The following is a 12,760-nucleotide window of genomic DNA, read 5'->3' on the forward strand; positions in this document are numbered from 1 at the left end:
ATCAATATCAATATACATCAACAGTGCATAAGTTAACAGAGCACGACAGGACCCATAGAGGCACATGTGGTACAGATGGTGTCCTAGCTATATTCTAGTGATGCCCATGTCTAAACCCCTTTAACAACACTGTTTCTGTGCGGCATATGTTGCACCTTCACTTCCTTTTTCAGACAGGTCCTCAAAGAACCATGACAAAACATTTGGCTCTGATCTGCAACTTAGCTGATTAGTAGTAGCAGTCAAATAAGGCAAACCTATACCTCCACATTAATAGTTGACCCGCTCATAGGCTGAATCAACGCCTGTTCATACCAAGGTCTACTTGATGTGATTGCTGTAATTCTTAAGTTTCAAATAATTCCTGATGCAGTGTTCATATGTTGTTGTGCTATGTAAAGCATGTATGAGCTTAAGTCCTATTCGAGCAAGTAGATGAAATATATCCATCTTGAATGGATTGTTTGTTGGTTGCAGTGTGAAACATGGGCAGTTTCTTCTTGATAAGCCACTATTTTCTTCTCCTCCCTATATAACGGTTATGTGATCTATTTAGAATTTTTCTCATCATCCAAGCTCCTAAAATCATGCTTTTTATTATTCAGTTACAGACTCTGTCAGACCTAGTTTTCTCAAGGTGCAACCAAACGGTAAAACTGAGCGATCCAAATCCTGTGATGAAGGACTAGATAATTACAAAGAAGAAGAAAAAGCGTAAGTCCCTAAGAAAGTTTTAATTCTGTATCTCGAATATTGAGTAGTTACTACATTGTAACACCATACTATTTTTTTTCACCATGCAGATCTTTTAAGCACATATCTAGTCTAAAGGGCATTAAGGTGAGTTGTTTCTTATTAAACTCTTAATACTATTGGTCAGTTGTGTTACTTCTCACTAACATGTCTGTTGTATGTAGTTAAAGATGCTTATGACTCTTCAGTGGTACCAAGAAAATCATTCATATGTGGAGTGAATGGTAGGTCCTGGAACTCCACCATTGTAGAATTCTCTAATAGCTTTTCTCTGCATCACATGAGCCTTACCGTGTAGGTAATTCTGCAATAGATTTTACTATGAGTGGATAATGCTTCCAAAGGTTAATTTACCAATACACATATCAGAGGACCTTCCATTTCTAGCCAACTAAATAGTGTCCTTTTGGTCTGTTAATGAGAAAGTTAGTAAAAATGTAACCTAACTCCTAAGTGTAATGGTTGGCTAAGAATGGTAAATTTGCTCTTACGAAGATATTGTAAAACTTGTACAGAAAATTCTCTGTAAAGATTTCACAGACTTAAATTCTTACAAAACGTGAATCTTCAAAGGCAGAACCCTAAGGTCTCTCGCCTTTTTAGGTGCCTCTGCTGTTCCTCTACCTTCCGAGGTCTTGTTACTTCTTAGCCAATTTGGGGCTTCCATAAATGAGCAGAAGAAAACCCCTGAGGGGCAAATCGGGGATCTGGCTGATTCACCTCTAGTAGACAGGATTTCATCCACAAATCTTCTTGTACATGGGAGCAGTCTTCCGAATCGCCCAAGAAGTAAACGTTTTTTATTTACAGAAATGCTTTCTCTAAACAGACTTATTTGTTTACAGCATATTTGATCTAAGCAAAATCTTCTGTCCGTTTAATTGAGTATCCTCTGTACTTCAGAAGATGCCGTGTGGTTTGGCAGTTGAGAAGTAGTGGGCATCCATGATAGGTGCATAATCAGTGAGGTTCCAAGGTGGAACGGATCAAAACCATATGCTATGGTAATACCGGCTTAGGCATAGCCACATATCTGTATTGACCATAATGTAATGTAGATAACTCCCCCTTGTATTGGATTTTTAGCTATATGTTGGATTGAAATCTGTTTGGGTTTTTCATGCTAGGCCGCTAACTGCGGTTGAGGCAAACCATCGCTCTATTCAAGCAGTTGTCCTACATTATTAGATAACTTGGGTATCGGCCCATTATCCTTATACAGAAAAGAAAATCATGAAAAACATTTAGAAGCTTATTTCAAATATTTTATATATATATATGTTCGATGGCATGTGTAGCTGCAGGTACACATGCTGTGCACATACCGCCATCTAGTGTTGGGCTTGGAGTGTTACAAGTTGTTTTTCTTCAAAGAAGTCTTTTCGAGTCACGAGATCGAGGGACTCCTCCCCTTTCGGCTCCATTGCGCATGGGCGTCGACTCCATCTTAGATTTTCTTTCTGCCATCGGGTTCGGACGTGTTCCTCTTTGCTCCGTGTTTCGGTTCGGAAAGTTAATTAAATCTTGCAAAATTCGAAGGTATCGTTTGCGTTCGGTATCGGGTTAGTTACAACAGATCAACACCGAATTTTGAAGAGCTCCGGTGGCCCTTCGGGGTTTTCGATTCCCCGGCAGAGCCTGGTCGGCCCGACCTCGTGCGTCTTCAAGGCTAATGGAACGGACCCCATTCCGCTTCTGCCCCGAATGTCACGACAAGTATCCTTACACAGATCAGCATCTGGTCTGTAATTTGTGTTTGTCTCCCGAACACAAAGAGGATACCTGCGAGGCCTGTCGAGCGTTTCGGTTGAGGAAAACACTAAGAGACCGAAGAGCAAGAAGACTACAAATGGCGTCGACGCCGGCAGTACAACAACACTTGGAAGAAGAAGAAACCTTCTCCATCGCGGATTCGGACTCGGATGAGGTCGATCCCGAACAGACGCCTAGAACCGTGAGTAAGACGTCACTGCCCAAAACTCACGGAAAATTCACTAAAGCCCAGGGGACGCCACCGCCAACAGGCCATGGCTTAACCCGAAAATTAGGTGACCGACCATCGGCACCGAAAAAGGGCACGCATGTGTCGAAGTCATCAGACTCCGGTCGAGATACCGGCACAGAACAGACTCGACCCAGAGACACCGGGTCAGAGCAATCTCGACACCGAGAGGGCGGCACCGAAATGAGTCGGCACCGAGAGGTCGGAACACCGAAGGCAATAAAGTGTCTTTGGAGCTGAAAAAGACAGTCGAAAAGGTTTCGATACCGAAACATCCGGCCTCGGAGCCGAAAGCAAGTTCCTATACCGAGGAACAGGGCCTGTCCTCACAGATGCAAGGACACAGATTCGGACAGGAGCTAGAGGCAGGAGAGCCAGATTACACTCAAAGGAGGCTCCACATTCAGAAGGACACAGGAAAGATCAGTACTCTTCCTCTAATCCGAATTAAAAGGAAACTTGCCTTCCAAGAGAAAGAAAAGCAACCACAAGCAAAGGTGGCAAAACAAATAACTCCGCCACCATCACCACAACGCTCACCACAACCATCACCGGTAGCCACTCCACCAATGATGCAGTCTCCAACTCGTACAGGAATGAGTCAGGATGATCCTGACGCATGGGATCTTTATGATGCGCCTGTATCAGATAACAGTCCCGACTGTTATCCAGCGAAACCGTCACCACCTGAGGACAGTACTGCCTATACACAGGTGGTGTCAAGAGCAGCTGCGTTTCACAATGTCACCCTGCACGCAGAACCAATAGAGGATGACTTTCTGTTTAATACACTGTCGTCCACACATAGCTAGTACCAGAGTCTCCCTATGTTACCGGGAATGCTGAAACACTCAAAACAAGTGTTTCAGGAGCCTGTGACAGGCAGGGCCATTACTCCAAGGGTGGAGAAAAAGTACAAACCGCCACCAACAGACCCTGTGTACATCATGCAGCAATTAACACCAGACTCAGTGGTAGTAGGGGCAGCTCGCAAAAGGGCGAACTCACACACCTCGGGAGATGCACCACCACCCGACAAGGAAAGTCGCAAGTTCGACGCAGCGGGGAAAAGGGTCGCGGCACAGGCAGCCAACCAATGGCGCATTGCCAACTCACAGGCCTTGCTGGCTAGATATGATAGGGCTCATTGGGACGAAATGCAACATTTCATAGAACACTTACCTAAAGAGTTCCAAAAGAGAGCACAACAAGTGGTGGAAGAAGGCCAGAGTATCTCTAACAATCAGATACGGTCAGCAATGGATGCAGCAGACACCACTGCTAGGACTGTAAATACAGCAGTCACCATACGGAGACACGCATGGCTACGCACCTCAGGATTCAAGGCGGAAATTCAACAAGCGGTGCTGAATATGCCTTTTAACGGACAGCAGTTGTTTGGGCCGGAGGTGGACACTGCTATCGAAAAACTTAAAAAGGACACAGATCCGGCCAAAGCCATGGGCGCACTCTACTCCCCACAGAGCAGAGGCACATTTCATAAATCACAGTTTAGAGTGGGGTTTCGGGGACAGAGCAAAGAACCCTCAACCTCACAAACAAGACCCACTTACCAGAGTCAATATCAGAGGGGAAGTTTTCGGGGACAATACAGAGGGGGACAATTCCCAAAAAATAGAGGGAAGTTCCAGAGTCCCAAAACACCGCAAAATAAACAGTGACTTCAGCGTCACAAATCCCCAACACATAACACCAGTGGGGGGGAAACTAACCAATTTTTACAAAAACTGGGAGGAAATAACAACAGACACGTGGGTCCTAGCCATTATCCAACATGGTTATTGCATAGAATTTCTACAATTCCCTCCAAATGTCCCACCGAAAACACACAACATGTCCAAACAACACATGGATCTATTACAATTAGAGGTCCAAGCATTGTTACAAAAAGATGCAATAGAGCTAGTACCAATTCATCAGAAAGGAACTGGAGTTTACTCCCTGTACATTCTCATACCCAAAAAAGACAAAACTCTAAGACCTATCCTAGATCTCAGAACATTAAACATCTACATCAAATCAGATCACTTTCACATGGTGACACTGCAAGACGTGATCCCATTGCTCAAACAACAAGACTACATGACAACACTAGACCTCAAGGATGCGTATTTCCATATACCTATACATCCTTCTCACAGAAAGTACTTAAGGTTTGTAATCCAAGGGGTACATTACCAGTTCAAAGTGTTGCCATTCGGAATAACAACAGCGCCAAGAGTTTTTACAAAATGCCTGGCCGTAGTGGCAGCCCATATCAGAAGGCAGCAAATACATGTGTTCCCGTACCTAGACGATTGGTTAATCAAAACCAATACGCAAGAACGATGTTCACAACACACAAAGTATGTCATAGAAACCCTTCACAAGCTAGGTTTCTCACTCAACTACAACAAATCACACCTACAGCCGGGTCAGATACAACAGTACTTAGGAGCAACAATCAACACAACAAAAGGGATTGCCACTCCAAGTCCACAAAGGGTACAGGCATTCCAAAACGTAATACAACCCATGCACACAAAACAAAAGTTCCAGGTAAAATTAGTGATGAAGCTACTAGGCATGATGTCCTCATGCATAGCCATTGTCCCAAACGCAAGATTACACATGCGGCCCTTACAGCAGTGCCTAGCATCACAATGGTCACAAGCACAGGGTCAACTTCAAGATCTAGTGTTGATAGACCGCCAAACACACACCTTGCTTCAATGGTGGAACACCATAAACTTAAACAGAGGGCGGCCGTTTCAAGACCCAGTGCCTCAATACGTAATCACAACAGATGCTTCCATGATAGGGTGGGGAGCACACCTCAACCAACACAGCATCCAAGGACAATGGGACACTCAGCAGAGACAGCTTCATATAAATCACTTAGAACTACTAGCAGTATTTCTAGCGTTGAAAGCATTTCAACCTATAATAACCCACAAACACATTCTTGTCAAAACAGACAACATGACAACAGTGTATTATCTGAACAAACAGGGAGGGACACACTTGACACAGTTGTGTGTCTTAGCATAAAATATATGGCATTGGGCGATTCACAACCACATTCGCCTAATAGCGCAGTTCATACCAGGAATTCAAAACCAGTTAGCCGACAATCTCTCTCGGTATCACCAACAGATCCACGAATGGGAAATTCATCCCCAAATACTAAAGACTTACTTCCAAAGATGGGGAACACCGCAAATAGACCTATTTGCAACAAAAGAAAATGCAAAATGCCAAAACTTCGCATCCAGGTACCCACAGGCTCACTCTCAAGGCAATGAGTTATGGATGAGTTGGTCAGGGATATTTGCATACGCTTTTCCCCCTCTCCCACTCCTTCCATATCTAGTAAACAAATTGAGTCAAAACAAACTCAAACTCATACTAATAGCACCAACTGGGGCACAACAACCTTGGTACACAACACTACTAGACCTCTTAGTAGTGCCTCATATCAAACTGACAAACAGACCAGATCTGTTAACTCAACACAAACAACAGATCAGACACTCAAATCCAGCATCGCTGAATCTAGCAATTTGGATCCTGAAATCTTAGAATTCGGACACCTAGACCTTACACAAGAATGTATGGAGGTCATAAAACAAGCTAGAAAACCAACCACAAGACATTGCTACGCAAATAAGTGGAAAATATTTGTTTATTACTGCCATAATAATCAAATTCAACCATTACACGCATCTGCTAAAAACATCGTAAGCTACCTACTACACTTACAAAAGTCGAAGTTAGCTTTTTCATCCATTAAAATACATCTCACTGCAATTTCAGCTTATCTGCAAATTACGCACTCAACTTCATTATTCAGAATCCCAGTCATTAAAGCATTTATGGAGGGTCTGAAAAGAATTATCCCACCAAGAACACCACCAGTTCCTTCGTGGAACCTCAACATTGTATTAACACGACTCATGGGTCCACCTTTTGAACCCATGCACTCATGTGAGATACAATACTTAACATGGAAAGTAGCATTTCTAATAGCTATCACATCTCTCAGAAGAGTAAGTGAAATACAAGCCTTTACCATACAAGAACCCTTTATTCAAATACACAAGCATAAAGTAGTTCTACAAACAAATCCAAAATTCTTACCTAAGGTCATATCACCGTTCCACTTAAATCAAACAGTGGAACTCCCAGTGTTCTTTCCAGAACCAGATTCTGTAGCTGACAGAGCATTACATACATTAGACATCAAAAGGGCACTAATGTACTACATTGATTGAACAAAACAAATTCGCAAAACAAAACAATTGTTTGTTGCTTTCCAAAAACCTCATACAGGGAATCCAATATCCAAACAAGGCATTGCCAGATGGATAGTTAAATGTATTCAAACCTGTTATATAAAAGCAAAAAGAGAACTGCCTATTACACCAAAGGCACACTCAACTAGAAAGAAAGGTGCTACCATGGCCTTTCTAGGAAACATATCAATGACGGAAATCTGTAAGGCAGCCACATGGTCTACGCCTCATACATTTACCAAGCATTACTGCGTGGATGTGTTAACAACACAGCAAGCCACAGTAGGACAAGCAGTATTACGGACTTTATTTCAAACAACTTCAACTCCTACAGGCTGAAACACCGCTTTTGGGGCGATAACTGCTTACTAGTCTATGCACAGCATGTGTATCTGCAGCTACACATGCCATCGAACGGAAAATGTCACTTACTCAGCGTACATCTGTTCGTGGCATGAGACACTGCAGATTCACATGCGCCCTCCCACCTCCCCGGGAGCCTGTAGCTGTTTTAAGTTGAGAAAAAACTGGTCTTGAACATTTGTAAATTTGTAAATATATCACTTTTAACCACATTATGTACATACATATTTACTCCATTGCATGGGCACTATTACTATATACACAACTCCTACCTCACTCTCTGCGGGGAAAACAATCTAAGATGGAGTCGACGTCTATGCACAATGGAGCCGAAAGGGGAGGAGTCCCTCGATCTCGTGACTCGAAAAGACTTCTTCGAAGAAAAACAACTTGTAACACTCAGAGCCCAACACTAGATGGCGGGATGTGCACAGCATGTGAATCTGCAGCGTCTCATGCCACGAACAGATGTACACTGGGTAAGTGACATTTTCCATATATATATATGTTTATATATGCAACATTTAAAAAAAAAAAATTGGGGGGGGGCTCAAGCCACAAATCTTCTTGCAAAACCACCTTAACATGAAATCATTCAAAAAGTTATTTCAGGATATGAACAACAAAAGCCATCAAGAAAACTCTGTATTTAGTGCAATATACATTGTCAAAACGCGACAGTGAAAGCCTTGAGATCCTTCAGGTATTATATCATTATACTCCAGATCCATTACAACAGCTGCTTATGGAACCACCAACAGCTAAACAAGAAGAATCAGTAGGCGCCCCTCTACACAGTACAAATAATAACTGTCTTGACTATTGTAAGTCTTGTACAATACCTTCCCACATCCTGTTATCTGTATAAATGTAATGCAAGTGGACATGCATTATTTCATAAAGCGTTAGTGCTGTGTAGCACAGCTTTTTGCTTCAGGTTGTTTTCCTTTGCTTGCTCGAGGGGCAGTAAGGCAGGTTTCTGGGAATTATGAAGTTTGGGCTTTATATGTGAAGTTCTGCTTATCTGTGTCCTGAATAGTCACGTGGAGGCCAGCTCTGTTCTTTGTGAGAATAGTGAACTGTATGTATTTGAACCCAGATAATAAAGGACTCTTTTGATGTAGAACCTTTGAAGCTATGATAGGAGGCACAAGTCCAGTCATCTGTTGGCTTGGTCTGGGAAGAGTAAGTCTATATCCTATCCCTACCAAAGGCTGCTCAATGGACACAGCCAGATCATGTTTGATCACAAGCAACCCCTTATAACTTCCCCTCCTGACTGTATACTTCCTTGTTATGGGTTCATAATATGGGTACCTTATATCATGAAAGGGAGAAGGGAACTGTGGTCATGGTTTGTACTGCCAGGTGACCTAGTCTCTCCGAGAGGTAAAAAGAAGCCTTGATTGCTCTGGAACCTATTGCTTAAGGGCCACAGAAGCAAATAATTTTGAAGTTGCAGTAGATTTTGAGATAGCAACATTCACAGTAGCTTATTATTAAATACTTATTATTACATTTTGTGACCTTCGAAACTCACTGCTTTTTTTCTGCACCCATTGAAACTAGGTGGACCAAATAACAATGCCATTGTGATTTTGCATTACAAAAATGTAAGAAACATAAGCAGAGGTATTTGCCTTATGCATGTGGTGTGAGCTTAGCAGTGTTGTTCTCTGTTTCAGGTCACACACAGTAACTAAAGCTTACATTTTCAAAAATCAGATATTGAGTATTAAAAGCATGATTTCTTTTACATTGTCTGTTCTGTTATGTGCACCGATCACATACTTTACAATAACATTAGGACGGACTACATCATGAATGAAAGCAATTTTAACAAACATGGTCAAAACCAATAGGGTTGCCTCTCACACTACAGTGTTGACAGAAGCAGTGCAAAAAGCCAATCCTAATTTTAAAAGATTGTGTATAAAGTGCATGGTTGAAATAAGCTAGGTGTTTTACGTCAGGATGTAGTTCTCAGATGTAAAATAATCCCTCATTCATTCCAGTGAAAGTGGAAGGAGACAACCCTCAGACATCTAGTAGAAAGAAGTTCATAGTAAAATACTTCTGTGGGCTAAACCAAGATGTGAATAACAATGTCTCAAGTCAGTAGCAGACCTGCCATCTTCCTAATGAAACTCACCATGTGAAATATGGACACAGTGAGGGGGCGGGGGCTAAGGAGGGGGTGGACCTTAAGTCATTAACTCTGAAGCTCTGTAAGTACTTCTGAGGGGTGTGGCTATTAAGGTGGGTGTCAGAACTTTGGGCATGTCGCTGCCCGTAAACAACAGAACACCTACAACCCCCCCCCCCCCCCCACACCCCACAGCACAAAAAAAAAAAAAAAATCTGAAGGCTGCTGCTGTTATCCTGGGGAGTTTGTAAAACCTTGATGGATATCCGCTGTGCTCAGCCTTGGACACTATGGGAGTTGGAAACGTTGATGCAAGAGTTTCCAACTTACATTGTCTGCCACTGTTGGATTTCAGCTCCTTACCGGGTGTCTTTGTGGGAAAAGAGCTGAAATCATGCGACACACGATGGCCTGTGTTAGCTGGCAGGTCTCCAGTGGCTAGAATTTGGAAACCAAGAAGCCAGTGGCTGAAGGAGGCTGAACCAAAGCCCATTAAGAGTACACATAGAATGAATGTCACCCTAGAATGGTGCAAAAACTATTATATGTAAAACCTAAATTGGTTATGGGTAAACATTTTTTTAAAAGTCTTAAATTACCTAACACCAGTCGTTGAAATATCTTGTCCCTAATTGTTTTTTCAGGTCGAGCGCAAGCATTTTACCTCATGTATACTTTTAGTATACTTCTTATGGCTCAAAGCGATTTTCATTTGTTGGTTGCATTGTCCTTTAAAAAAAATTCTTGCTCACTCGTGGTCAGTTCTGCCTTTTTCTCCATCCTTTTTCTGTTTCAGAGCAGTGACCAACTACTGTATTATTCCACTTTGGTTTCTTTATCTGTTGCTGTGACTGACTTTGGTGCTCCCCTTTCACTGTGGGTGTTTTAGGCTGGTAGCTGCCATTTTATTGCAGCATTCTGTTCCTCCCATATCGCTGACATTTGTTTAGGCTTTATTACAGTGCTGTCCTCGTTTACCTCTGGCTCCTAAAATAAGATTATTTTACAAAAGAAACACCCAGTCGTTCAGCTCACTACTCACGAAAGCCACAATTTGCCCTTTCTGGACGAATGTAGCTAAACCTAGAAGCAATGATGTGAAACTTGCTTAGCCTTCATCGCATTTCGAATCTCTCTCTCCAGGGCCCCTCCCTGCCAGCACTCACAACATCACACACAAGACATGCTTATCTCCTTTATTGGGACCATAAATCTTCTCAGGCTGCTTTGCTCATTGAAATGTGAGGAAAGAATGCTTGCAAGACTTTTCATTCTGTTTCAATAAAAAGAAAATACATTTCCAGCCTTGTTTTTCAATTACTGTTCAGACGTTTACACAACGCGAGGTAGTGCAGTCATCTCATCGCTCCTGAAGGGCTTGTGATTTCTGATGCTTTTACAGCACAGTTTGTTGCAAAGTTAGCAAAATGCTACATACATTTAATATGGTTGATTCTGCATCAGTATGTTCCAAATTATAATTATGATGCCTTGTAGCTAGTTAGCACCCTGTGCACGTCATGCTGTTTTTTAACCCTAAGCCCAGATTGATTTAGTATTGAGCACACACTTGCACCTATAGCATTGTTTTCACATGGGATTTATATTATTTATGTGTTATAAATTATATGTGCCTTACTGGCCATTCAGAAATAGCAGATTCAAATATATAACTGGCAGAAGTTCTATTCCGGCTTATATTTCATTCATCTGATAGAGACTTCTAGTTGCAGATTCCTTACCTTAGAATTTCACCCAGGCATCAGACTGGATCTGGAGATTTTTGTTCTAGTAGTAACCTTGCGCCCCGTCAGGTAGCGTTGGTCGACTCCGCGGGGGTTGTTGGCGCCATGATGATGTTGCGGTCATATATAGGCGCCTCGCCGGCGTGCTGACGTCAGTAGTTTTCTTTCTGTGCCAGCGTATGTGCAGATCTGGAGAAGAGGTACCCCTAGTCATTTTTTGACTAACTGCAACACTTTTGTCGATTCTTTTTGACGAGTTTTGGATGCGTCGAGTGATGTCCCAAAAAACCGGATTCAAGCCCTGCAACTCCTGTCACAGAATGATGTCGGTGATGGATCTGTACATCATCACCACGCCACCTCATCTGGATGTTCGGGTCACAAGAAGTCGTTGAAGAAGGCCAAACATTCTTTAACCTTGCCCGTCGCTCGGATGACGCAGGAAGAGCGTCAATGCTGTAGGCCTCAGTCTGGGTCTGGCCCACGCCTCCCCGACTTTCCTGGAGCAGGTGCCACCCCTGCCCAGCTCAAAGAATTTTATGAGGCCATGAGCCTCATTTTTGGGCAGACCGACCAACCTATGGCACCTTCGGGTGAGGTCCCTCTCGCGTTCCAAGTCGTTGGCTTTGGCTCCAACTGCACAGGACGCCTCCGGATCCATTTCCGTCTCCGGTCGTGCCAACATGAACTTCACTGGCATCAGGACAGACGTCAGTTGGGCCCACAATCGAAATCGTTCCTATACTGATCCCAGACGACCCAGAGCCGGAACTGCATTGCTCAACGCCAATTCAGTTTTCCATGGGCTCTCTTGGGCCCAGTGTGGATCCTGACCCCTATTACTATAGGTATTGTATTGTAATCGTATTTATATAGCGCTTACTACCCCTGACGAGGCGTTGAAGCGCTTTTCGATGAGTAGCACACTACTCTGGAACCCAACAAGAATTAGTGATGGATTAGTATAGTTTAATAATGAGTACAGTTTTAGTAGTATTATGAGTTAATTTGAGCCGCGGATATGAGAGTTTGTTAGTTAGATAGACTGGAGTAATGGAGGGGTGGAGGAGGAAAGAAATCCAGAAGTGTTAATTGGGAGTATATCCTTCATTTACTCAACCCAAAGGCTTGGGATGAATAAAGGGGGGCGGAGGGGGAAGAGTATGTGGAAGGGTTAGGGAGAGCATAGTAGCAGGGTGAGATGAATGCAGGAGAATTTAGTAGGGTTGTGTGGGAGGTCACAGAGGTAGAGTGAGGTTTGGTGAGTTAGATGTGGAGGTGGAGGGAAGAGCTTAGGCAGAGATATTTAGGAGATGAAAGTGGTAGAAGGAATGAGTCAGAGTGAGAATGGAGGATAGTTTGATAGAGACATGATATAAAAGTGATGAGTAGATAAGTGTGATAAGATGAGAGCAGGAATTCATAGATATCTAGTATAACAACCCAAAAACCAGGA

General features: G+C 42.9%; 1 protein-coding gene across 2 annotated transcripts in view; it reads left to right on the top strand.

Annotated features, from left to right (window-relative positions):
* The window catches only part of ARHGAP21 (Rho GTPase activating protein 21), a 367,146-nt gene that overhangs the window by 274,178 nt on the left and 80,208 nt on the right, over positions 1 to 12,760 (top strand). For both annotated transcript variants that reach the window (XM_069211368.1, XM_069211369.1), the window contains 2 exons: positions 606 to 714; positions 804 to 840. In XM_069211368.1, the coding sequence (XP_069067469.1) occupies positions 606 to 714; positions 804 to 840 (146 nt within the window). The remainder of the gene's footprint in view (positions 1 to 605; positions 715 to 803; positions 841 to 12,760) is intronic.

Source organism: Pleurodeles waltl, chromosome 10, assembly GCF_031143425.1.
Source record: "Pleurodeles waltl isolate 20211129_DDA chromosome 10, aPleWal1.hap1.20221129, whole genome shotgun sequence".
NCBI lineage: Eukaryota > Metazoa > Chordata > Amphibia > Caudata > Salamandridae > Pleurodeles > Pleurodeles waltl.